The sequence below is a fragment of the Danio aesculapii genome, chromosome 1 (assembly GCF_903798145.1).
Source record: "Danio aesculapii chromosome 1, fDanAes4.1, whole genome shotgun sequence".
Taxonomy (NCBI): Eukaryota; Metazoa; Chordata; class Actinopteri; order Cypriniformes; family Danionidae; genus Danio; species Danio aesculapii.
Window position 1 is genome coordinate 6,734,793 of NC_079435.1, and position 23,689 is coordinate 6,758,481.

The 23,689-nt window shown below is 34.7% G+C and overlaps 1 protein-coding gene across 2 annotated transcripts; it reads right to left on the minus strand.

Annotated features, from left to right (window-relative positions):
- Window positions 1–843: 843 nt before the first annotated feature.
- ifngr1 (interferon gamma receptor 1) lies at window positions 844–22,521 on the minus strand. 2 transcript variants are annotated; one of them, XM_056456443.1, is made up of 7 exons: window positions 22,305–22,521; window positions 13,470–13,617; window positions 11,219–11,388; window positions 8,640–8,791; window positions 6,309–6,468; window positions 4,611–4,753; window positions 844–2,906 (listed from the first exon to the last, which is right to left on the minus strand). In XM_056456443.1, exons 1-7 carry the CDS (start codon window positions 22,360–22,362, stop codon window positions 2,577–2,579), a joined length of 1,161 nt encoding a protein of 386 aa, XP_056312418.1. In that variant the 5' UTR covers window positions 22,363–22,521; the 3' UTR covers window positions 844–2,576. The 2 variants fall into 2 exon arrangements, with proteins under 2 accessions (XP_056312418.1, XP_056312416.1); XM_056456441.1 differs by having other exon boundaries at window positions 13,470–13,623.
- Window positions 22,522–23,689: the final 1,168 nt, after the last annotated feature.

Consider the following 23,689-nt stretch of genomic DNA (forward strand, 5'->3'; position numbering starts at 1 on the left):
TTATTTGTATAGCTCTTTTCACAATAATTGTTGGTTCATAATTTGGGTTCCAAGCAGCTTTATAAAAGTGTGCAATATTCTAGTTAATTCAATTCAACTAGTTAATATTGTGATATATTAGTGGTGTAACGGATCACAAATCTCACGGTTCGGATCACACTACGGTTTTTGAGTCACGGATCGGACTGTTTTTCAGATCAGCAAAAAGGATTAGACAAATGTCATTTGCTTTCCATTTATACAAAAATATTACTGCAAAAAGCATCGGTTTTAACAAACACTTAGAACTTGTCATTTTAATAAAAATAAAAATAAATATTCAATACGAAAAATGATCTCTGCTACTGTTGTTGATAATGCTAAATATAGATATCGAACTTGTACAACATATTATATTTATTTTCAGTTAATGATTCACCAATTCTCACACACATCTTCATGTTTCATTATAGGTTTATCATCTTTGAAAACTTATTTAGTAACATAATTTTGATGGCTGTATGTCGCCATCTATTGGTTACACAATGTAATTACTAAAACATTAATTAGCGTCAAGTTTCATTAAATGATGATTTTAATCTTTACCATAAACATCAGTGTTTATATCTGAACTATAAACTACTTCCGTCATCATTATATTTTACAGGGAAGCCAAAATGCTTTCATACATGTGATTTGAATGACGCGGGAGGCGATCTCTCTGCAATTGTTAAAAATGTTGGATTAACCTATGAATAAAAAAAAGTTATTAATCCGCGGGTCATGTGCGTTCCGAACTGCGCGTTGTGAACCGTTACACCCCTAATATATATATATATATATATATATATATATATATATATATATATATATTGCATTTCCCAGAAACCATTTCCAGTTTGAAAAGCCGTTTTAGCAAACAAACATTCAAAAGTTTGAAAGTTTTTGTGAAAGCTGTAATGTTTGTATAATGCTGCAACAATTTTAAATGTTTTAATTTTATTACAATATATTTTAAGATGCCATTTATTCCTATTATTACCTCAGTTTTATTTGTCACATTATCCTTCAGAAATCATTCCACAATTTGATGCTGAAAAAGATTATTATTATTATTATTATTATTATTATTATTATTATTATTATTATTATTATTATTATTTAATGTTGTAAACAGTTGCTGGTTCATATTTTTGTGATAACTAAATAAGCAAAAAAAAATAAATAATCAAAACACCCAAATATTTAAATGGTTTGATTTGTGTTATTGTAGCACAGTACATATTACTGAAAAATAAATAAATATAGCAGTAAATTAAGTAAATTAAGTAAAAAATTAAGTATACACACACACACAGAGAGTTAAAGTCAGAATTATTAGCCCCTCTTTAAATTTTTTTCTTTTTAAAATATTTCACAAATGATGTTTAAAAGAGCAAGGAAATTTTCACAGTATGTCTGATAATATTTTTTCTTCTCGAGAAAGTCTTGTTTGTTTTAATTCAAATAGAATAAAAGCAGTTTTAAATTTTTTAAAACCCATTTTAAGCTCAATATTATTAGCCCCTGTAAGCTATATTTCTTTTCCACTGTCTACAGAACAAACCATGATTATACAAGAACTTACCTAATTACCCTAACCTGCCTAGTTAACCTAATTAACCTAGTTAAGCCTTTAAATGTCACTTTAAGCTGTATAGAAGTGTCTTGAAAAATATCTAGTCAATTATTATTTACTGTCATCATGACAAAGATAAAATACATTTTAAAATGATTAGAAATGAGTTATTAAAACTATTATGATTAGAAATGTGTTGAAAAATCTTCTCTCCATTAAACAGAAATTGGGGTAAAAAATAAACAGGGGGGCTAATAATTTTAACTTCATCTTTATATTATTTTATTCAAATTTTAATTCTTTTTCAAATATTTCCAAAGTAATTTTTAACAGAGTAAGGCTATTTTACTATTATATTTGACCTCTGAAGAAAGTCTGATTTCTAACAATATGCTAGAAATATACATATAAAATTTTTAAAACGCATAAAAGGTCGATATTATTTGCCCCCTTAAATTATTGTTTTTTTTTTGGTTGGTTACAGAACAATTAGTGTAGTTAATCTAGTTAAGCCTTTAAATCGCACTTCAAGTTGAATGCTTGTAAAATGAACTACGTTAAGCCTTTAAATGTATCCTGACAGGCCTAGTAGAAAAATATTATGTAGTCATCATGGCCAAGCCAAAAATACTGATTAGAAATGAGTTATTAAAGCTGTTATAGTTAAAATGTTGAGTAAAATCTGTTAAAAGAGCACTCTGGGAATATTTAAAGGACAATTGAAAGTCAAATAATATAGTCTTCAGCTGTACACATGACGAAACTCTGAAGAACATAAAAGCATTTGACTCAAACAAAAGGAGTGTCAGCGGCGACGACAAACAAAGTTTTTCCATTCAGCTGGTAAAAACCTGGGAAATTCCACTCTGTGATGCCAGATCAGGGCTTTTGTTTGTTTGTGCGAACAATCCCAACCCATGTTAACCTTCCCGGAATATCCAGGGGATTTTACAGTCCTTTCGGTGCTTTCTCTTTACTCCTAAAGGTCTAAAACTGCACCTCGGGGTCCGTAAGCGTCTACAATATCTCCATCGTCCATCTCCATTTTGAGCGCATGTGGACAGTCGTATCCGTCTTGCAGTTCGTCCAGCTCATCGTCTAAAACAACGCTGCCCGCAGATGTGCTTTTAGTGTCTGTGTCAGTGTTTTCCAGATCTGTAGATCCAAAGGGCTGCTCCAGGTCATTGCTGTCCTCCAATAACAGTGCTTGTTGTTTGGGTTTGGGGTCAGCTGGCTCTATCAGGACACTACTGAACATGTTCTCCAGCTTGGGCTCCAATGGTTTGCGATTGGACGATTTCATGTCCTCCTGAAAATCAGAAAGAGGTTTGCTAAAGTCAGTGTTCCGTGTGCTGGAATGCTGCTTTCACAACAGATCTTATTACAGCCTCTGTCTAGCAAACAGAACGTTTTGTTAACCCTTTATTTAGCCACAGAAAGTTCAGATGCAAAAACCTCAAAGTGCCATCTGAAATTTCCATCAAAAATGAACATTTTTTCAGCCTCTTTTGTTTATGTTGAGATATATTGATAAAGGACTTCTTCTTTGCGATAAAAGTGATATTACTGAACATTTGCATCTGAACTCTTCATATATATATATATATATATATATATATATATATATATATATATATATATACACATATATATATATATATATATATATATATATATATATATATATATATATATATATACACATATATAAATACATATATATATATATATATATATATATATATATATATATATATATATATATATATATATATATATATATATATACATATACATATACATATACATATATAAATACATAAATATATATATATATATAAATACATAAATATATACATATATAAATACATAAATATATACATATATAAATACATACATATACATATATACATACATATACATACATGCATACATACATACACACATACATATATATATATATATATATATATATATATATATACTCACACACACACACAGTGGGGAAATAAGTATTGAAAACGTCACCCTTTTTCTCAGAAAACATTTCTAAAGGTGCTGTTGACTTGAAATTTTCCCTGTATGTTGGTAACAACCAAAGAAATACATGTATACAAAGAAAACAAATCTAGTTAGTTTACAAATGAAATTGTGTATTTAAATTAAAAGACACAGAAAAAAAAATAATGAACACATGAAGAAAAGAAGGTGTAGAAAGACATAGAAAGTCCAGACAGCAGCTGAAATCTCTTGGTAGTTTGTCAGCAACCCTCTGCCCTTCCTCAGTGAAAAGTAATATTAGCTGTGTCATTCCAACATCTACATTAGCAGGAGGGTGAAAATGAAAACAGGGTGGACATTTCAGCAAGACAATGATCCAAAACACAGCCAAGGAAACTCTCAAATGCTTTCAGAGAAAGAAAATCAAGCTGTGGAATGGCCCAGCCAATCACCTGACTTAAATCCGATTGAAAATACAAAATAAAGCTCACATTTGATAGATGAGACCCACAGAACCATCAAGATTTTTACACTCTGTTGAAGTCTGTGAGAAACTCACACATGAGCAAAGCATGTGACTTCATTCTCCATATGAGAGGCCTTTTATTTTATGTTTGGGTTTTTACTAAAATCTGATTCAATTTCATGTCAACAGCTCCTTTAGAAATATTATTCCCAGGAAAAAACATGACTTGTTCATACTTATACTTGTTCAATACTTATTTCCCCCACTGTATGTACTAGGTAAACTAACTAGCTATCCTTGCAATACTTGACAATACACACTATAAAACACTGGGTTGTAATGACCCAGTATTGGGTCAAATATGGACTGCTTAAATGCCAGTTAATAAAAAAAACCTAACTGTTGGGTTTGTCCATACTTGACCCAACATGGACGCAATCAAACTGGAGAGTATTTTGACATACAGCATAGTACTGTGACCCGCATTAAGTGGGAATGCTTTACTTGCTTATACGTATTTTTGCATATAAACACACAGCAACTCACCAGGAACGATGGAAATGCAGAGGAAGCTTTTTTCTTAATTTCTGCATTGCATTTCTTCACGAGCAGCAAAATGATGCTGGTAATGACCAGCAGCGTCACACAGACTCCCAGCAGAGAATACAGTAACACTGTGATTGGAGGATCTGTGTGGAGGAACCATGAACATCACTCGGTTATATACAGTTGAGTCAAAATGATTCACCCTCCTGTAATTGTTTTTCTTTTTCAAATTTTTACTAATTGATGTTTAGCAGAGCAAGGCATTCGTCAGTATTTGCTATAATATTTTTTCATCTGGAGAAAGTCTTCTTTGTTTTATTTTGACAAGAATAAAAGCAGTTTTAAATTTTTTAAAAAACATTTTAAGGTCAAAATTATTAGCCACCTTTAAGCTTTTTTTTTTTTTTTGGTTTTACTCTAAACTTTATCTGAAATAAACCTATGAGATGATTCAGTTGTCGTGTGATAATTAGTCACGCGATTCAATGAAGGCTGTTAAATCTTCTATTTATAATATATATATAAATAAACTTCCACGTCCACTTTATAGTTAACGCAAATTTCTAATCAGCCAATCACATGGCTGCAACTCAATGCATTTAGGCATGTAGACATGGTCAAGACTATCTGCTGCAGTTCAAGCCGAGCATCAGAATGGAGAGGAAAGGTGATTTAAGTAACTTTGAAAGTGGCATGGTTGTTGGTTCCAGACAGGCTGGTCTGAGTATTTCAGAAACTGCTGATCTACTGGGATTTTCACGCACAACCATCTCTAGAAGATTGGAATAACGTTGTCTGGTCTGATGAGTCTCGATTTCTGCTGTGACATTCAGATGGTAGAGTCAGAATGTGGTGTCAACAACATGAAAGCATGGACCATCCTGCCTTGTCAACAGTTCAGGCTGGTGGTGGTGGTGTAATGGTGTGGGGGATATTCTCTTGGCATACTTTGGGCTCATTAGTACCAATTGAGCATCGTGTCAACGCCACAGCCTACCTGAGTATTGTTGCTGACCATGTCCATCCCTTTATGACCACAGTGTACCCATCTTCTGATGGCTACTTCCAGCAGGATAACGCACCATGTCATAAAGCATGAATCATCTCAGGTGGTTTCTTGAACATGACAATGAGTTCACTGTACTCAAATGGCCTCCACAGTCCCCAGAGCTCAATCCAATAGAGCACATATATATATATATATATGTGTGTGTGTGTGTGTGCCTGTGTGTGCTTATCTGTCACAAACACATTCTTGAGTGTTTGGCGTCATCTTGTGACTGAATAATAATTATAATAAAAATAATTAGTAGGTTAGTGAAGGCTGCTTCATCTCTTATAAGTAGTTGCTTCTTTTTTCAGACTTTCATGAGTTTTATTGTGGACTGACATATATAATGGTGATGACTTTAGTTATTGTATCCTAGGATTTATTTGTATTTTAGCAGCTTGATCAACTCTGAGTTTATATCTGTAATTATCTAGCTACAAATCAGATAAAGTTCGATCCGTATTTGTTGGCATTCACATTTGCGAATACATTACGATTGGAAAAACATTGCTCTCCTGTTTGCCGGAGACTATGTCAAACAGACGCACAAACCTTCAAGGGTGGAAGCACTTGTACACAATTAAATATTACAGAAAACGTTATAAATCATAGCGATAGACATTTAAACTTCATGGAAATGTACTTACAGTCTCTTAATTCTCCTGTGTAACAGCTGCTTGTGTTATTGAGGCGTATCTGTCCAATTTCTCCCTCCAGATAAACGCAGTAAACGTCTTGGATCTCAGAAAAGTTCATGTACACCTCGCAAGTTCTGTTGTTTATATTACAGATGAAGTATTTAGGAATCTGTGAAGAAAATAAACAAACCGTTCAACAAAACTCACTGGAGTTACAGTGATTGGGCTTCAGTTGAGAATATAAATGTCATTGTTCATGAACGCTCTTACAATTAAAATCATTGAATGTTTGGGAAAAAGATTTTAGTTGCTTTTATTGATGTTTGTACTACTTTTGGATATTTGTTTTATTATTAAATAGGGAGAAAATAGCCTTCAAAAGTTCTTAGCAATGCACATTACTTATCAAAAATTGAGTTTTGACATTTACAGTAAGAAAATAAAACAATGTTATCATGGAGACACAATCTTTACTTCATTTTCTAATAATTGTTCATTACTCAATGTATTTTTACTGATTTCCTAAAATATAACCGTGCAACATTTTGTGCTCCAGGGTCTTATTTTGTTTATATATTTAAACTTTTCATTTATTTGTTTGTTAGTTGAGCAGAGTTAAAATAAGCGTCAGTACTTTATTTCAGTTCTGATTTCAACTACTGTTCAATTTAGATTTTTCTCTTTGTGGAATTTCTATTTTATTTCAGCTTACGAACATGTTTTCTGAACAATAATTTTAGTCTTAATTCACTTTTTATTCATTAAAAAAACCTTGGTTTGAAGTCAGTAATATTTATTTTTTACTTTTTAATAGTGTTTTATATATTAAAATGTATTTTATTCTGTGCTTCTATTTTAGGTGTGACTTTTTAACATTCTGTAAAGGGTCTACAGATAAAAAAAAAGCCATTCTTGGCTAATTCTAGCACATTTTACAGTAATGTTTATTCATGTGCTTTGACCCTGTAAACAAATAAACTAAACTAAAATATTTTTTTCTTTGAAAGAATTGAATTCTTTCATTTAACAAAGATAAATTGATTAAATGTGAAAGCAAAGACAATTCTATTTAAAATAAATGCTGCTTTTTATTAATTTCTTGGGAAAAATATATATGAAAGTCATATTAAACTGTAATAATATTTGCCAATATTACAGTTTTATTCTGAATTGTAGTAAAATTTCTTTAACCAAAAAAATCCACATAGTTTTTTATAGAGATTTTTATACTACAATATTTTCATGAATGATTTGATTTTGATAAGCTAAAATTTGCTTTTGAAAATGATAAGCAATTTGAACACTCGAAGCCTTGGAAAACGGTGTATCAAAGATGGGCATGGGACAATAACTGGTTTCAAGGTTTACCGTGGTTCCGAAAATTCGACGTTTTAATACCGCTAAAATGTTTTGTTATACCGTTCCCAAGGTATATGTAAGGTTTTTAATATAATTTATTTAGCCTGACATGTTTACTGTTCCAAAATATTTTTTTTATGTTATGTTTCTTAAAATAAAATTTTGTTCAATGGGCAAATGTATTTTTTTGTTTTGTTTTACCCAGACATTGACAAAAAGAGCAGTAATCACAATACTGTGAGACCGTGAAACCGTGGTATTTTTATCCAAGGTTATCATACCGTCAAAAACTTATAGCGGCCCATGCCTAATCAAAGGTCCAACTGGCTACTTTTACACAACTTAACTGTATTTTTAAAAAATAATTCAAGAGTTCACACTTAGCTGATGATTGATTATAAAGCTTGTTTGGCATGCTGTCCAGGGAGAGAGCCCTGAGCTCAGAAGATCCTCGAGCCCGGGGCTCCCTCCCATTTGAGCTCAGGTAGATCTCAAGAACTCCCCTTATTTATGGAAAATTAGGGATTGCTATGGAGAGACTGCTGATTAGGAGCTCATCTATGGTGCTAGTTTATTTTGGTCAATTCAATGTCACATGTCTTTGGACCGTGGGAGGAACCCAGGGAACCCACACGAGCACAGGGAGAACATGTAAACTCCACACAGAAAAGTCAGCTGGCCAGGTAAGGGCTTGAACCAGTGACATTCTTGCTGTGAGGCAACAGTGGTAACCACAGGGCCGCTGTGCCACCCTATTAAGGAAAAGGGGGGAGGAGTAGGGGTGGAAGGGGGGATTCTTCAAGACGATGTTAACTGAGTTAAGATAACTGGTTATTTATAGTGAGTTAGGAATCGTCTGATTGGTGAATCATGCGGGACCAGCTGTGATCAATCATAAGCACTTGATCCTCTCGAAATTAGTTTATCAATGAACTTCCCATGAAAAAACAAATCTTTGTTACAGTCAGACGCTGAAGTAACCTTTATCGTTTCTGTTGTGATAAAGTATGTCAGATGTTCAGTGGAGTTGCGCAGTGCTGGTGAGTTGCTGTACAGATGCAGAGGGTTGATGAACCGGACACGAAGTTTATTGTTTCTTGGAGAAAGTTCAACTTCTGGGAAATCCAAACGACCTGAAAACACAACAGGTCACATTCAGTTGAAGTCAGAATTATACTCCTGTATATTTTCATCCGCAATTTCTGTTTAACAGAAAGATTTTTTCAACACCTTTCTAAACATAATAGTTTTAATAACTCTTTTAGTTTAATAACTCATTTCTAATAACTGATTTCTTTTATCTTTGCCATGATGACAGTAAATAATATTACACTAGATATTTTTCAAGATACTAGTATACAGCTTAAAGTCACATTTAAAGGCTTAACTACAGTCGTGGCCAAAAGTTCTGAGAATTACATAAATATTGGATATTGGAAAAGTTGCTGCTTAAGTTTTCATAATAGCAATTTGTATATACTCCAGAATGTTATGGAGAGTGATCAGATGAATTGCATAGTCCTTCTTTGGCATGAAAATCAACTTAATCCTGAAAAAAACTTCCCATTGCTGTCGTTAAAGGACTTGCTGAGATCATTTCTGTAATCGTCTTGTTAAAGCTGCGGTCAAACTGGGATTTTCCTCCCATTGACTTCTATTCATACGCACGCGAATGCGTCAGACCGGAAACGCAGGGTCATGCGTTAAGTTTCGCAGTTCGCTGCAGTGCAAAGTTCAAGCTTGGTGAACTCTGACCTGCGAAATCGCATCACTTGACTGCGTGAGATTAATCGAGGATCAAAACAGGACCTCTCTGGACAGAAATTTAAAACATGGAGCAATCGCTCGCTTTTTTAATGTCTAAACATCTTGTTTAATCCTGCCCCTTTTCGCAGCGCCGCACGACAGAATTTCGCACACACAAACTCTGGTGTGACCGCAGCTTAACTCGGGTGAGAATGTTGACGAGCACAAGGCTGGAGATCATTATGTCAGGCTGATTGGGTTAGAATGGCAGACTTCACATGTTAAATATAGGGTGATGCTTGAAATCATTGTTCTTCCATTCTGCAAAAACAAAACATGTGCAGCCATCATTGCGTTGCATAAAAATGGCTTCACAGGCAAGGATAGTGTGGCTACTAAGATTGCACCTAAATCAACAATTTATAGGATCATTAAGAACTTCAGGGAAAAAGGTTCAATTCTTGTTAAGAAGACTTCAGGGCGTTTAAGAAAGTCCAGCAAGCACTAGGATCGTCTCCTAAAGAGGATTCAGCTGAGGGATCAGAGTGCCACCAGTGCAAAGCTTGCTCAGGAATGGCAGTAGGCACGTGTGAGCGCATCTGCACGCACAGTGATGCGAAGACTTTTAAAAGATGGCCTGGTGTCAAGAAGGGCAGTAAAGAAGCCACTTCTCTCCAAAAAAAAACATCAGGCACAGATTGATCTTCTGCAAAATTACGGCGAATGGACTGCTGAGGACTGCGGCAAAGTCATATTCTCCATTGAAGCCCCTTTCTAATTATTTGGGGCATCTGGGAAAAGGCTTGTCTGGAGAAGAAAAGGTGAGCGCTACCATCAGACCTGTGTCATGTCAACAGTAAAGCATCCTGAGACCCATCCAGCGCTACCATTCTCCTGAGGTTGCTTCTCATCCACTGGAGTGGGCTCACTCACAATTTTGCCCAAAAACACAGCCATGAATAAAGAATGGTACCAAAACACCCTCCGACAGCAACTTCTTCCAACAATCCAACAACAGTTTGGTGTAGAACAATGCATTTTCCAGCACAATGCCATAAGGCAAAAGTGATCTCTAAGTGGCTCGGGGATCAAAACGTTAAAATTTTGGGGCATGGCCTGGATACTCCCCAGATCTTAATCCCATTGAGAACTTGTGGTCAATCCTCAAGAGGAAGGTGGAAAAACAAAAACCTACTAATTCTGACAAACTTCAAGAAGTGATTATGAAAGAATGGGTTGCTATCAGTCAGGATTTGGCCCAGAAGTTGATTGAAAGCATGCCCAGTCGAATTGAAGAGGTCCTCAAAAAGAAGGGCCAACACTGCAAATACTGACTCTTTGCAGAAATGTCATGTAATTGTCGATAAAAGCCTTTGAAACGTATGAAGTGCTTGTAATTATATTTCAGTACATCACAGAAACAACTGAAACAATAATCTAAAAGCAGTTAACCAGCAAACTTTGTGAAGACTAATATTTGTGTCATTCTCAAAACGTTTGGCCACGACTGTAGGTTAATTAGGCAAGTTAGAGTAATTAGACAAGTCATCGCCAATCTCAAAAATATATAGCTTAAGGGGGCTAATAATATTGACCTTAAAATGGTTTTAAAAAAATAAAACAATTAAGACTTTCTCCAGATGAAGAAATGTTACAGGAAATGCTGTGAAAAATTCCTTGCTCTGTTAAACATCATTTGGGAAATAATTAAAAAAGAAGCAACAGGAAGGCGAATAATTTTGACTTCAGCTGTATACTGAAGATGTTTGCGATGATAGATGATCATGTAAAATACAGACTAAACTAACACTTACACTTAATTTTGCTGCTTCCATATTGATTGAAGGTGAACTGAACCGACGAGGATGGCCCTAACTTACGTCCCCTCCATACTGCCGTCACAGTCACATTATAGTTATTATACGCTGGTCGAGACAGCATACTGGATATGTTTAGAAATCGATTTTGTGTCTCTGCATGGTTCCTGGAACACAAATAAAACAAAGTATAGCTCATGACAGCTGAAACACTGATTACATACACAACTTAATGGCTTGACTGCTATTCAGACCCTCCAGGACTTCAACAATCGCTGAATTTAATGTCGCAAAATTTTGTGGAGCTCACAACTAGTTTAAATTATCGTTGATTTCCCGCATATTTTAGGCAGTCAGGGTGCTGTTCATGTTCCCGCCACACCATTAAGCGACATCGATGTAGTTTTACATTCAAAAATATGTCTCAGTGGTTAGCACTGTCACTTTTTTCAATGTGTGATCTGCGCCATGTTACGTTATCGAAACATGCACGTCCTGCTTGAGCGTAGCATTAGGCACAAGAGGTCATCAGTCGCTAAACTTCTATAAATTGTATATTATGGCTGAACAATATTGGAAAGATCTAGCATTGTGTTGTTTTGTTGTTCTGCGATAAATATTGCGATATGAATACAACTTCACCTGACGACTTGAACATCTCTATTTGGAAAAAATTGATCATTTTAGACTGTTAGGGATGATCATTGTATCTGCATAAAATCTAACAAACAATCTACTAGTATAGACAAACGCACTAAAGAAAACGTTACAATTGAAACAAACGTTTTATCGTTTTCCGCGTCTAACTGTATTCAGGTACAGCAATTGAATAATACAAACTTAAATAATTCAATAAAATTCAATCAAATAAAATGAATGGTTATTACAGTTACTAATAATACACAGGCCTCAAAAACAAATGATAATACAGACTCTATCGCAAATCCTGCCATGTGACTATTGCGTATTGCGAACGATCACATTAGGCGATATCGATGCTGAAACGATGTATTGTGCAGTCCTATTGTATATATGTATATATCGTTATAAACAGCAATTTCTCTCTCTATCGCTCGCTTTCTCACACACACAGAGCACAAGAACCGTTAAACGACACGAACGACTTAGCATTTATATTCAATATATATAAATATAAATATGCAAATACGGCATGCTTTGGGGGTAAACTCTAGCTTTTCTCTGGGTTTCCTCTATGCACATTACAGCGATCAATGATTGCTGAGGTCAAAAAATTAGTAATGGTCGGCACAACAGCCAAGTGGTTAGCGCGCTGACATATGGTGCAGTAGCACTTCAGGGCGTCCTGAGTTCGAATCCCACCTCGAGGACATTTCCCACCCCCCTCTCTCCCATTTCACTTCCTGTCGAAATATTTTCCTATCAACATAATAAACGCAAAAAGGCCAAAAAATTAATAAAAAAAAACTAAAACATTAGTAATGAATCAAGATGTGAAAATTGGGTAAATTTTCAAAGCAAAACATTAAAAGAAATAGCAAAATATTTGCCACAAATTTGCAAAAACTCACCACAAAAATCCCTTTTTTTTTTCTAAATCCTGGAGGGACTGGATATTATTCAGGTCCACCCTATTCAAATGCAATCACTCGATTGAATGGCCGTTATCAGCTAATAGATATGGGTCAGCAGAGGCCTTCTGTGCCTACTAGTAGGCTCAGAAGACTGTTATCATCCATCCACATCAGCTATACTAATAGAGAAGACTCCAGATCCAGATCAGTTTTGGCATTACTGTGTTGATTGGGTTTAGGGTTGGGGTAGGGCTAGACCAGGCATGGGCAAACTCGATCCTCGAGGGCCGGTGTCCCTGCAGAGTTTTGCTCCAACACTAATCAAACACACCTGAACACTCTAATTAGTGTCTTCAAGATCACTAGAAAGCTACAAGCAGGTGATTTTGATTAGGGTTGGTGCAAAACTATGCAGGGACACCGGCCTTCCAGGATCGAGTTTGCCTATCCCTGGGCTAGACTTTAATTAAATACAATTCATGGGAAATTCTATAAATAATTCTTGTTAACTTCCGGCCGCAGCCATATGCGATCTATAGCTGATTAACCATGTGGATGGTTGATAACAGCCTTCTGAGCCTACCGGTAGCCTACCCTACAGGCCCATATCTGATAACCACTTATAACGCCTATTCAATCAAGCGATAACATTCAAATTAGCATTTAAAAATGAGCATTTAAATACAATGATTTACCTTTGTTTCAAATGATCATTGACCTCCACCAGGAATCTCACGTCGTGTCTGCTGTCAGGATAGTCCCATCGTATCTCAACTCCATAGTTGTCGCACAGAACAAACACATTAGCCGGAGAAAGATGACTAAACGATGACTGACTCACAGCTGAAACTAAAAGAAAACCATGTTTGCTCATTATTTATGACCACCTGATTTTCTTGTATATTACATGTCTTATAATGCTTCATGAAACAATGCTCATCATTTGCATTTAATCAGTCGGAGACTTTTATTCAAAGCGACTCACAAATGAGGACAACAGAAGAAATCGAAGCAGTAACAACACAAAAAAGGAAATACAATGGCATTTTTAGATCTGTTACATGCTGGAAAGAGCCAGGTGGTGTTTAGAGATCGACTGACATTGGATTTTGCTTATACCTTACATTCATTTCTATCGATTTAGACTGGCCAATTCAAAACTAGATTAAAGACCTATCTGTTCAGTAAAGCATACACTCAGTGCACCACTTAGCGGGCTTCCACACAGATTCTGCATCTTGTTGATATACACTATGAACAGGTGCTACGCTAATTATTTTCTTTATTCTCCATTTCCTCCTGGGCATACTCTTCCCGAGGCCCTCAGACTATGCATAGTCACTGACTCGATCCAAGACCAACGACGAGATGATCCCAAGGTTTCCATATCATGGACCAGGCCGTATCCTGAGCAGCTACTGTGGTGGTCATGGAAGAGTGGAGAACATGAGACTGATTCCTGTGACGCTCCAGAGACAGACGAGTCTTCGCTGAGGCCAGCTTCCAGCCTCCGCTGCTGAGACTGCAGCTCTGCACAAGACGTTTGGCCAGCGGAGAAATTAAAACGATCGTGCCCAACTGAGCCTGGTTTCTCTCAAGGTTTTTTTTCTTCACTTCCGCCATTAGTGAAGTTTTTTTCCCTCTCGGCTGTCGCCACTGGCTTGCATGGTTCAGGATCTGTAGAGCTGCGCATCGTTGGATTTGCTCTTCAATATTTGGACTCTCAGTAGTGATTATTAAACCACACTGAACTGAGCTAAACTGAACTGAACTTAAAGACTGAAAACTGAACTACACTGTTCCTATTTACTATGATCTTTTATGTGAAGCTGCTTTGACACAATCTACATTGTATAAGCGCTATACAAATAAAGGTGAATTGAATTGAATTGGCCAGTCAACTCCATCAGAAAATGACCCTCTACATTGTTTAATAGTTCTGAAATCTTTATAATTAAAACAACATATTTATTTAAGGCTTTTAAAGGGATTATTTTCAGGTGGCTCTTCCCAGTGCTCTCATTCTCTCTCCGGGCCCTTATGATAATTAACCATGAATTAAGAGTCATCTCGATTTCCTTCTTCTCCCGCCGGCTCTTTCACTGAAACACCCACACACACACATTATCCATTAATCTATTCAACTTATGCCAGTTTCAGTGTGCTGCTGTGTAAAATGTCAACCATTAATCTGATCCTTTTAACATTTTGCACACAGTAAATTAATTCAGATGTGTTTATAGAAGCTAAGGATGTTTTAAAAACTCTAGCAGAGACCATTTACTCCGCTGTTTTTATTTTGGTTAGTTTATTTTAATGTATAATTAAACTATTAACTAAGACAATTAGCTAAATAAACAACTCATTATCTGCTTATTAATAGTTAGTAAGCTAGCTGTTTTGGTATTTGGTAAATTTAGTGATGTAAAATAAGATCATACTTAATAAATGTTAATAAACAGTTAAAGAGTTAAATCATGTCTTGATAATAGACGGGCAGTAAGTGGATAATAATAATATACAGTGGCAGTGCATCGGGAAAGTATTGATAGCGCTTCACTTTTTCCACATTTGTTTATGTTACAGCCTTATTCCAAAATGGATTAAATTAATTTATTTCCTCAACATTTTACACACAATCCCCCATAATGACAATGTGAAAAAAGATTTTTTTTAATTGTTGCAAATTTATTAAAAATAAAAAAGCTGAAAAATCACATGTACATCAGTATTCACAGCCTTTGGTCAATACTTTGTTGATGCACCTTTGGCAGCAATTACAGCCTCAAGTCTGTTTGAATATGATGCCACAAGCTTGGCACACCTGTCTTTGGGAATTTTTGCCTATTCCTCTTTGCACTACCTCTCAAGCTCTATCAGGTTGGATGGGAAGCGACGGTATACAGCTTTTTTGATTTTCAGATCACTCCAGAGATGTTCAATAGGATTTAGGTCTGGGCTCTGGCTGGGCCACTTAAGGACATTCACAGAGTTGTTGTAAAGCCACTCTATTGGTATTTTAGCTGTGTGCTTTGGGTCATTGTCCTGCTGGAACATGAGCCGTCACCCAGTCAGAGGTCAAGAGCACTCTGAAGCAGGTTTTCATTCAGGATGTCTCTGTACATTGCTGCATTCATCTTTCCCTCTATCCTGACTAGTCTTCCAGTTCCTGCTGCTAAAAAACATCCCCACAGCATGATGGTATTAGCCTGGTGATGAGCGGTGCCTGGTTTTCTCCCAACGTAACGCCTGGCAACCACTCCAAAGAGTTCAATTTGAGTCTCATCAGACCAGAGAATTCAGTTGGCCACTGGCCACTCTACCATAGAGGCCTGATTGGTGGATTGCTGCACAGATGGTTGTCCTTCTGTAAGGTTCTCCTCTCTCAACAGAAGAACACTGGAGCTCAGACATCAGACCATCAGGTTATTGATCACCTCCCTGACTAAGGCCCTTCTCCCCCGATCACTCAGCTTAGATGGCCGGCCAGCTCTAGCAAGGGTCCTGGTGGTTCCAAACATCTTCCACTTACGGATGATGGAGGCCACTGTGCTCATTAGAACTTTCAGAGCAGCAGAAATTTTTTTGTAACCTTCCCCAGCCTTGTGACAGGAGACAATCCTGTCTCGGAGGTCTACAGACAATCCCTTGGTCTTCATGCTTGGTTTGTGCTTTGACATGCACTATCAACCCTGGAACCTTATATAGACATCATGCCTTTTCAAATCATCACCAATCAACTAAATTTACCACAGGTAATTGTAATAATTATTTGAAAATATATATATAATATTCTACAACGTGACCTTGTTTTCTCAACAAAATAGTCCTATTTTTTCCTAGAAACACTGATCTCAAACATTTATTAACTTGCATATATATATATATATATATATATATATATATATATATATATATATATATATATATATATATATATATATATATATATATATTGCATAAAAGTCCTGTAATCGTGGTTTTATATGTATGTATGTATATATATATATATATATATATATATATATATATATATATATATATATATATACTGTATGTATATGTATGTATGTATATGTATATGTATGTATGTGTATGTATCTATATAGATCTGTTTTAAGTTTCAGCAGACATGTGTGTCCTGGTTTCCAGCATTTGGTGTCGGTGTTGCTGTTGGTTATAAAGAGAATTTTAACTATTTTAGTCGTTAAAACTTCTTGTTTCTGTGTAATAATTTCTGAATTTACAAGCAGTTTCTCTGTAAAAATAGTTTTAATGGAAACCTTAAACCACTTCTGTGTTCTCTGTATAGTGTGTATAAATATTTTCATGAATGATTTTGTGTGTGTGTGTGTGTGATCAGTGAAGCAACAAGGCAGTAATTGTCTGATGGGCTGCTCTTGTGTATTTTTTAGGGTGAAGCAATCAGACTCGTTTTCCCAGTTTTGATTGTTGACCAAATGCTCATCACTGAAAAGATATGCGACAGGAACCCAAACCCACACTTGTACAGTTATGCTTACAAGGACTTCCCATAGACAAACAGATTTTATACTCCGGGGTCCCACTAGGGTTGCACGGTTTACCGGTACTATGGTAGTATCGCGATACTATGGCTCCAAAAATGTTCACACGTTTGTACAACAATAGACCATTTTATTTTAATAATATATATATATTATATTAATTTATTTTAATAGTCTGTGGAGCCCTTTAAAATTACAAAACTGTGTAGAATTTGCGCCTTTTATTGCAAGTTTTCTAATGCTTCAGTTCGAACGCTTCATCTGAATCGGTTCATTTCTGTTCCTGTTAATATGATTTAGTAGCTACAACAATTATGACAATCTCTTAAAGTCTCACAAAGTGAAATTTTGAATTGCTTTGGGTTGTTACCTGATAAGACTGAAAACAAATAGATGAAAAACCCAAAATAGCAGTAGGAAACATTGAAACAATTTTTGACCACGTCATATAGCCTAATCTTGTTGGAAAATGCTCTGCTGTAACATTTCATTCAGTATAATTTGTATCTTTATTTTAATGTATTTTTTGTTGGTCAGTTATCTACAAAATAAACAAAAAGAATGACTAAATTTTAGGTGAAGGGAGGTGCAAATAATACTTTTTTGGTCTTAAGGGAATTATGAATTACATTACATTTAAAGTAGGCCTATTATAACATAAAATATAGTATTTCTGACTATTTTATTTATAAATTGAGTTATGAATTACAGTATCGCAATACTACTTGGTATCATGATACTTCAGCTGGTATAGTATTGTAAGATTAATTAATAGTATCGTGACAACACTAGTTCCCACTCTTTCATGGACACCAAATTCAAGGACTTTTTAAGTCACTAATATTTTAAATTGAGCAGCTTTGCAATTTACACCTCTATATATAACACCATGAAAGTCCTTCCTGTACTGAATTTCACTTACACTTAATATTTACATTAAAATGTCAAAATGATGATAATATTAATGTCATTTTCAAAAATGCTGACCGTTTTGAACAACCATTTTAAAGCCATGTTCAAAGAACTTTAATACAATTAGTTGAATTAAATACTGGTAATATTGAATTCTGGTTTCTGATCAAATATTAAAGGTGCAGTATGTAGGTTTTTGACTCATCTGAAGCATAAAAATACCATACTATGTTTGCAGATATTTAAGAAACATTCTTATTTGTCTGAAAAACAATGCTGAAGTCAGATATTCTGCTTTGGAAATGTGAGGCTGTCTTTGTTTTGGTTCTTTTAACCCACCAAATGCCACTTTAGCCTATTATATTTTAGTACCCCGCGTGCCTGAATGGAAAACCGCATATTTAATTCATTCATTCATTCAATAAGGAAGGCACTCAAAGTATGTTTCAAACTGAAATGCCACCTCTAGTGGACAGTAATAGCCCTGAAATGAGACACAGATTCAGAGTATTAATTAGCAAATAATATAAATCTTACGAACGTAAACATTAAGTGAGCAGGTTACACATTGTAACCCCATGTATTAAAAACACGTTACGTGACAAGTTTGCAATGGCTGTTTGCACCAGACAACACCACAGAAATTAAATACAGCCATTCAGAAGCACATAATAGTGTACTTACTGCACTCCAACAAAAATGTAAGCTTTATAATCTAATTAATACATATTAAACCTCTTTAACATTATTAAATATAGATGCTGAATCACTCATATGTGTTGGTTTGCACTGAGTCACAGCTCTGAAGTTCAATTTCAAATGGTTTATTTTATTTTTAAGATCTGAGGTGAACTATCTGCTGCTGCTTTCAGTAGTATGGCAATAAATGTCATGTAAACTGGCATTCAAACTCACATTATTAGCATTTAACACTAAAAAAGGACATAAGATGTACCAGAGGTAAAAAACAATCCAGTTTATCCTGTTGTTCAGCTTCAAGAAATAGAAGCCGTTTCTAAAATATAAGTTTCAGGTGTTGGTTACGACAAAAACTCCATTTAATATGGAAAATATTCCTTCTATCACGTGCCGTTGCTTTTATTTAGAACACGCTTTAAATCAGCCTTTAGACTCGATAGTTAGGCACACTTCTGTTGATGTCGTCAATCTAGCAGCCTGCACTTGTGTGTGTCTTGAACCAGGCGTGCAATACCTAGTTCAACCACAGGGTGTCAAACTTACACACTGCACCTTTAAAGCTGCCTTTCTACAGCACACGCCATTTGGACACGACTGTCTGAGTACGCCCCCTTGTGGCAGTCGCACCGAATTTTCAGATTTGTCGCGCACTATGGGAGAGCTGATTCTCTTGGTGTCCGAAACAAAGTGCAAAAAGAGCCTTTATTCTCTGTGCGTTCACCATTGTTGAATGAATGAATACTAGAAACTCATAGACTACAAAAAAAAAAATCCTATTTCTCATCTTGTGCACGTGGACCTGTTTGGACAACACTGGAATACATCACATTCAGTCAGCTGGTCGCATACGGTCTAGTTGCAAGAGTTCAAATATTTCAACGTATCCGCAGCTCAAATCGGATCCGAATGTTCCACATACAGGATGATCAGAACTCCACGCAGCTCCCGGACTACTGTCTATTGGAAATGAATGACTTCAGGGAAAAGTAGACTTAAGTATTGATAAAATGTGTTATTTGACTCAGTTCACGTATAAGATTTATACAGTATGTAAGATTTTTAAATGAAGAATTTCTTCATTTTTTTGTTCACTTTTTGAAAGCAGTACAGTACAATTGTTGAAAAAAACACCATAAACTTTAAATTCAAGCACTTCCAAGGACCTATGCTTGTTTTTAAGTACATTCCAGGCCTTGAATTCATGTCTGAAATTCAATTTTAAGAAGCGTGGGAACCTTGTATACTGGACACTGAAAAGTGATTCATTGGATTTACTCAATTCTTTGAGGTAAACGGTTGCAAACACTTTATAAGGGCAGAATTTTAACAAATTAAATGTAGTAATGTTCAACTTAAATTCTTTGTATAAATTCAGTCCATATTATTTGTTTGTGACCGCTTACCTTAAATTTTTTTTAGTAAATCCAATGAATCACTTTTCAGTGTACACAGTTTCCCTAAACCCAACTCGGAAACCATCAGCATCGTTTAAAAATACTTAATTATATGTGATTTTTGACTTATTTTCATCATTTGGACCAAATAATGTCTCCACAAAGTTAAAATTGACCGGTTTTGTTATACTTTGTGAGCACATTTGGTCCCCGCAATGTAAGGAATACAAGTACACACACACACCTTTCACCACTGATGTTATTTTCTGAGAAATCTGAGTAACAATAGAAAACTCCCCTGTTGTGTCAATCTCAGGCAACATGTAAAGCAATGCCAACAGATTTTAACTTCCTCAAAACCTCTTCTGAGAACTGCAGTCCAACAGGCTCCTTCTCGAAAGCCATGTTGAAATGAGCTCATATTACAACATTTAAAGAAAAATTAACGACCGACCGAGCCATTGCACTACAGTACATGCAAGCTTTAATAGGGTTGAATTTGGTTATAATTGAGTTATGACTGAAATAAGACCTCGGTGTGCACCAGAATCAACTAAATCTAAATACTTCACCATTAAAGCCTCGAATTAATCACATCAGCAACTTCTAATCATGTTCATTTATTTACTTTGATTAGATAAGTCTGCTTGGATATTCTTGAACTTTAACCTGTTTTATATGGATTTGGTCATTAATTATAGCACATGACTGAGCTTTTCGATAAATCACACTTTATTTTTAAACTATGAATGGCAGGTATTTGTGCAATGTGAATGACTGGACTGACAAAGATGTGTTGGCCTTGACACACCTGCTTTTAGGAGTAATCTCAGGTGTTTGTGCATTAAATCTAGCACCGCAGAAGGCCTTTGGACCGCACAATCACATAAAACTGCACTTTTACTACTATCAAGTTAAACTATGTCGTAAAAACACCTCAGGAGTCAAAGAGCTAGAGAAGATTTGCAAATGGGGTTTTCCATTGATGATTGGGAAACTGGAAAAATAGATCACACAAAAAACAACAAACACATATAATATAATATAATATAATATAATATAATATAATATAATATAATATAATATAATATTCATTCATTCTTTTTTGTCTTGGTCCCTTTATTAATCAGGGGTCATCACAGCAGAATGAACCGCCAACTTATCCAGAATATGTTTTATGCAGCGGATGCTCTTCCAGCTACAGCCCATCTCTGGGAAATAATATAATATAATATAATATATATATATATATATATATATATATATATATATATATATATATATATATATATATATATATATATATATATAACATTTAGTTTCACTGCATTCACTGTATATTATGTGTTTGAGTCAAATTTTAGTATTTGATTTATTTCATAAAGGTCTAATAACATTTTAAATGTATATTTCAAACAAAATATAGTCATTTTGAGCATTTTTTCCTTCAACAACATGAAAAATCGACATATTTTCATTCATCGTGACTTAATATCAGTGAATCAAGGTCAAGTATATAAGCTTTACAATATAAACATAATACAATGATTAATTGTATGTTTTATTGCTGGTTTTTATTATAAACATCATTATTAATACTGAAGAATCGTTTAAAATGTATTACTTAAATGTCAAACAAACAATAATTCAAGCTGACTATAAAAGAACTATATTAATAGGCTACTTTAGTATTAATTTGTATTAATTAATATAAAAAACATATGTTGATATATAACTGAAAAAGGTATCCTTACAATACAAATACAATACAATTTTTTATTAGTTTTTTTTTCCTGCTGGCTTATATTATTAACATCATTAATAATTAAGAATCGTTTAAAATGTATTATTTAAATATCAAACAAACAATAATTCAAGCCGACTATAAAAGTACTTTCTTAACAGGTTAATTTAGTATTAATTTGTATTAATTAATATTATTTACTGCATATATATAATTTTTAAAAGTAGCATATTAATTAAAACTAAATCGCCTTACCTTTTGAGGCGGACCTCGGGATAAAGACCAAGACGATGAGACAGATCAATATCCGCATTATTCCCACAGAGTTTGAATCCAAAATTCACATATTAAATATCTAAGTAAAAAAGGGCCAATCCAGTCGAAATCCTTTCTTCACGACTAAGTAAATCCCATTTTGAGGTCTGTGCGGTTACGAGAAGATCAACAGCGATGTCATTCGTAGGAAGTTCTTCTCGGAAATGACGTGTTTTTTGTCGCGCTCGCCTCAGGCGCAACTGAGGTGTTTACCTGTAAATGCACAGGTAACTATAAACTCCCACATTCACTCTCTTCCACTGAGCCTTTTAATGGACTTTTCAATAACCTCAGGTGAGTTCATTACAGTTATGAATCAGAATCCAGAGTCCACATTTAGACAGGACGGAGCAGGTTCATTCGTATTAAAAACAGAAACGGTTTAACCTTTGTTTAATGTAATTTAAGACAAGGCAAGTTCACATTTCACACACAACCGACATTCAAAGTGTATTACATATATACAAAATAAAAGAAAACAGAAAATACAAGTATAAAGTACTAAAAGGCCATTCTCAAATGAAAAATATAATTATTTATAAAGTTTGTTGACTGTATATGTTATAGTATTTACAACTCTTTGTTAATGAATGCTACATTATAGCTATCTATTATTGGTAAACTGTACTAAACACTGTAGTATACTTTAATTTAAAGTAAATGTGGTGTATTGTTGTATAAAGTACCCTAAGGTTGTATAAAAAACAGTGTTGGGTCATTTGTTTATATTGCTATACTTGTTATTATAGTCTACTATTATTGCAACTATAGGATTACCACATCAGATTAATTAAAATTCTTTACATGTACTTATCATATTTCAAAAACACTAAAGTGTTTATTTACTTTAGTATTTTATCATGTGGGTATTTCAGGATTCAGTTTACATGAGGTGATGCCCTCTAGTGTTAAAGTCACTGTAACATCTGCTTTACAGTAGAAACGGATCAGTGAGGTGAGAAAAATCTAAAGTGGAGCTGCTACACAACTGTTTTGGTCCCAAGTTGCCTTATTACTTTTCGAAGTGAACTATAAATGTATCAGTATGACTGATAAAATGGTTTTATTTATGGGTTGCAACCCTAGATTATCGAAAATGGACAAAATAACCAATCATTATATTATTTGGAAAGTACCACATTCACAAAACAAAATGTATGCTGACTGTACCAAACTGCAAACTCTTTTTCATTGATCTTAACTTTTTTATGATTCCCTGACTTCATTTACATTTACATTTAGTCATTTAGCAGACGCTTTTGTCCAAAGCGACTTACAAATGAGGACAAGGAAGCAATTTACACATCTATAAGAGCAGCAGTGAA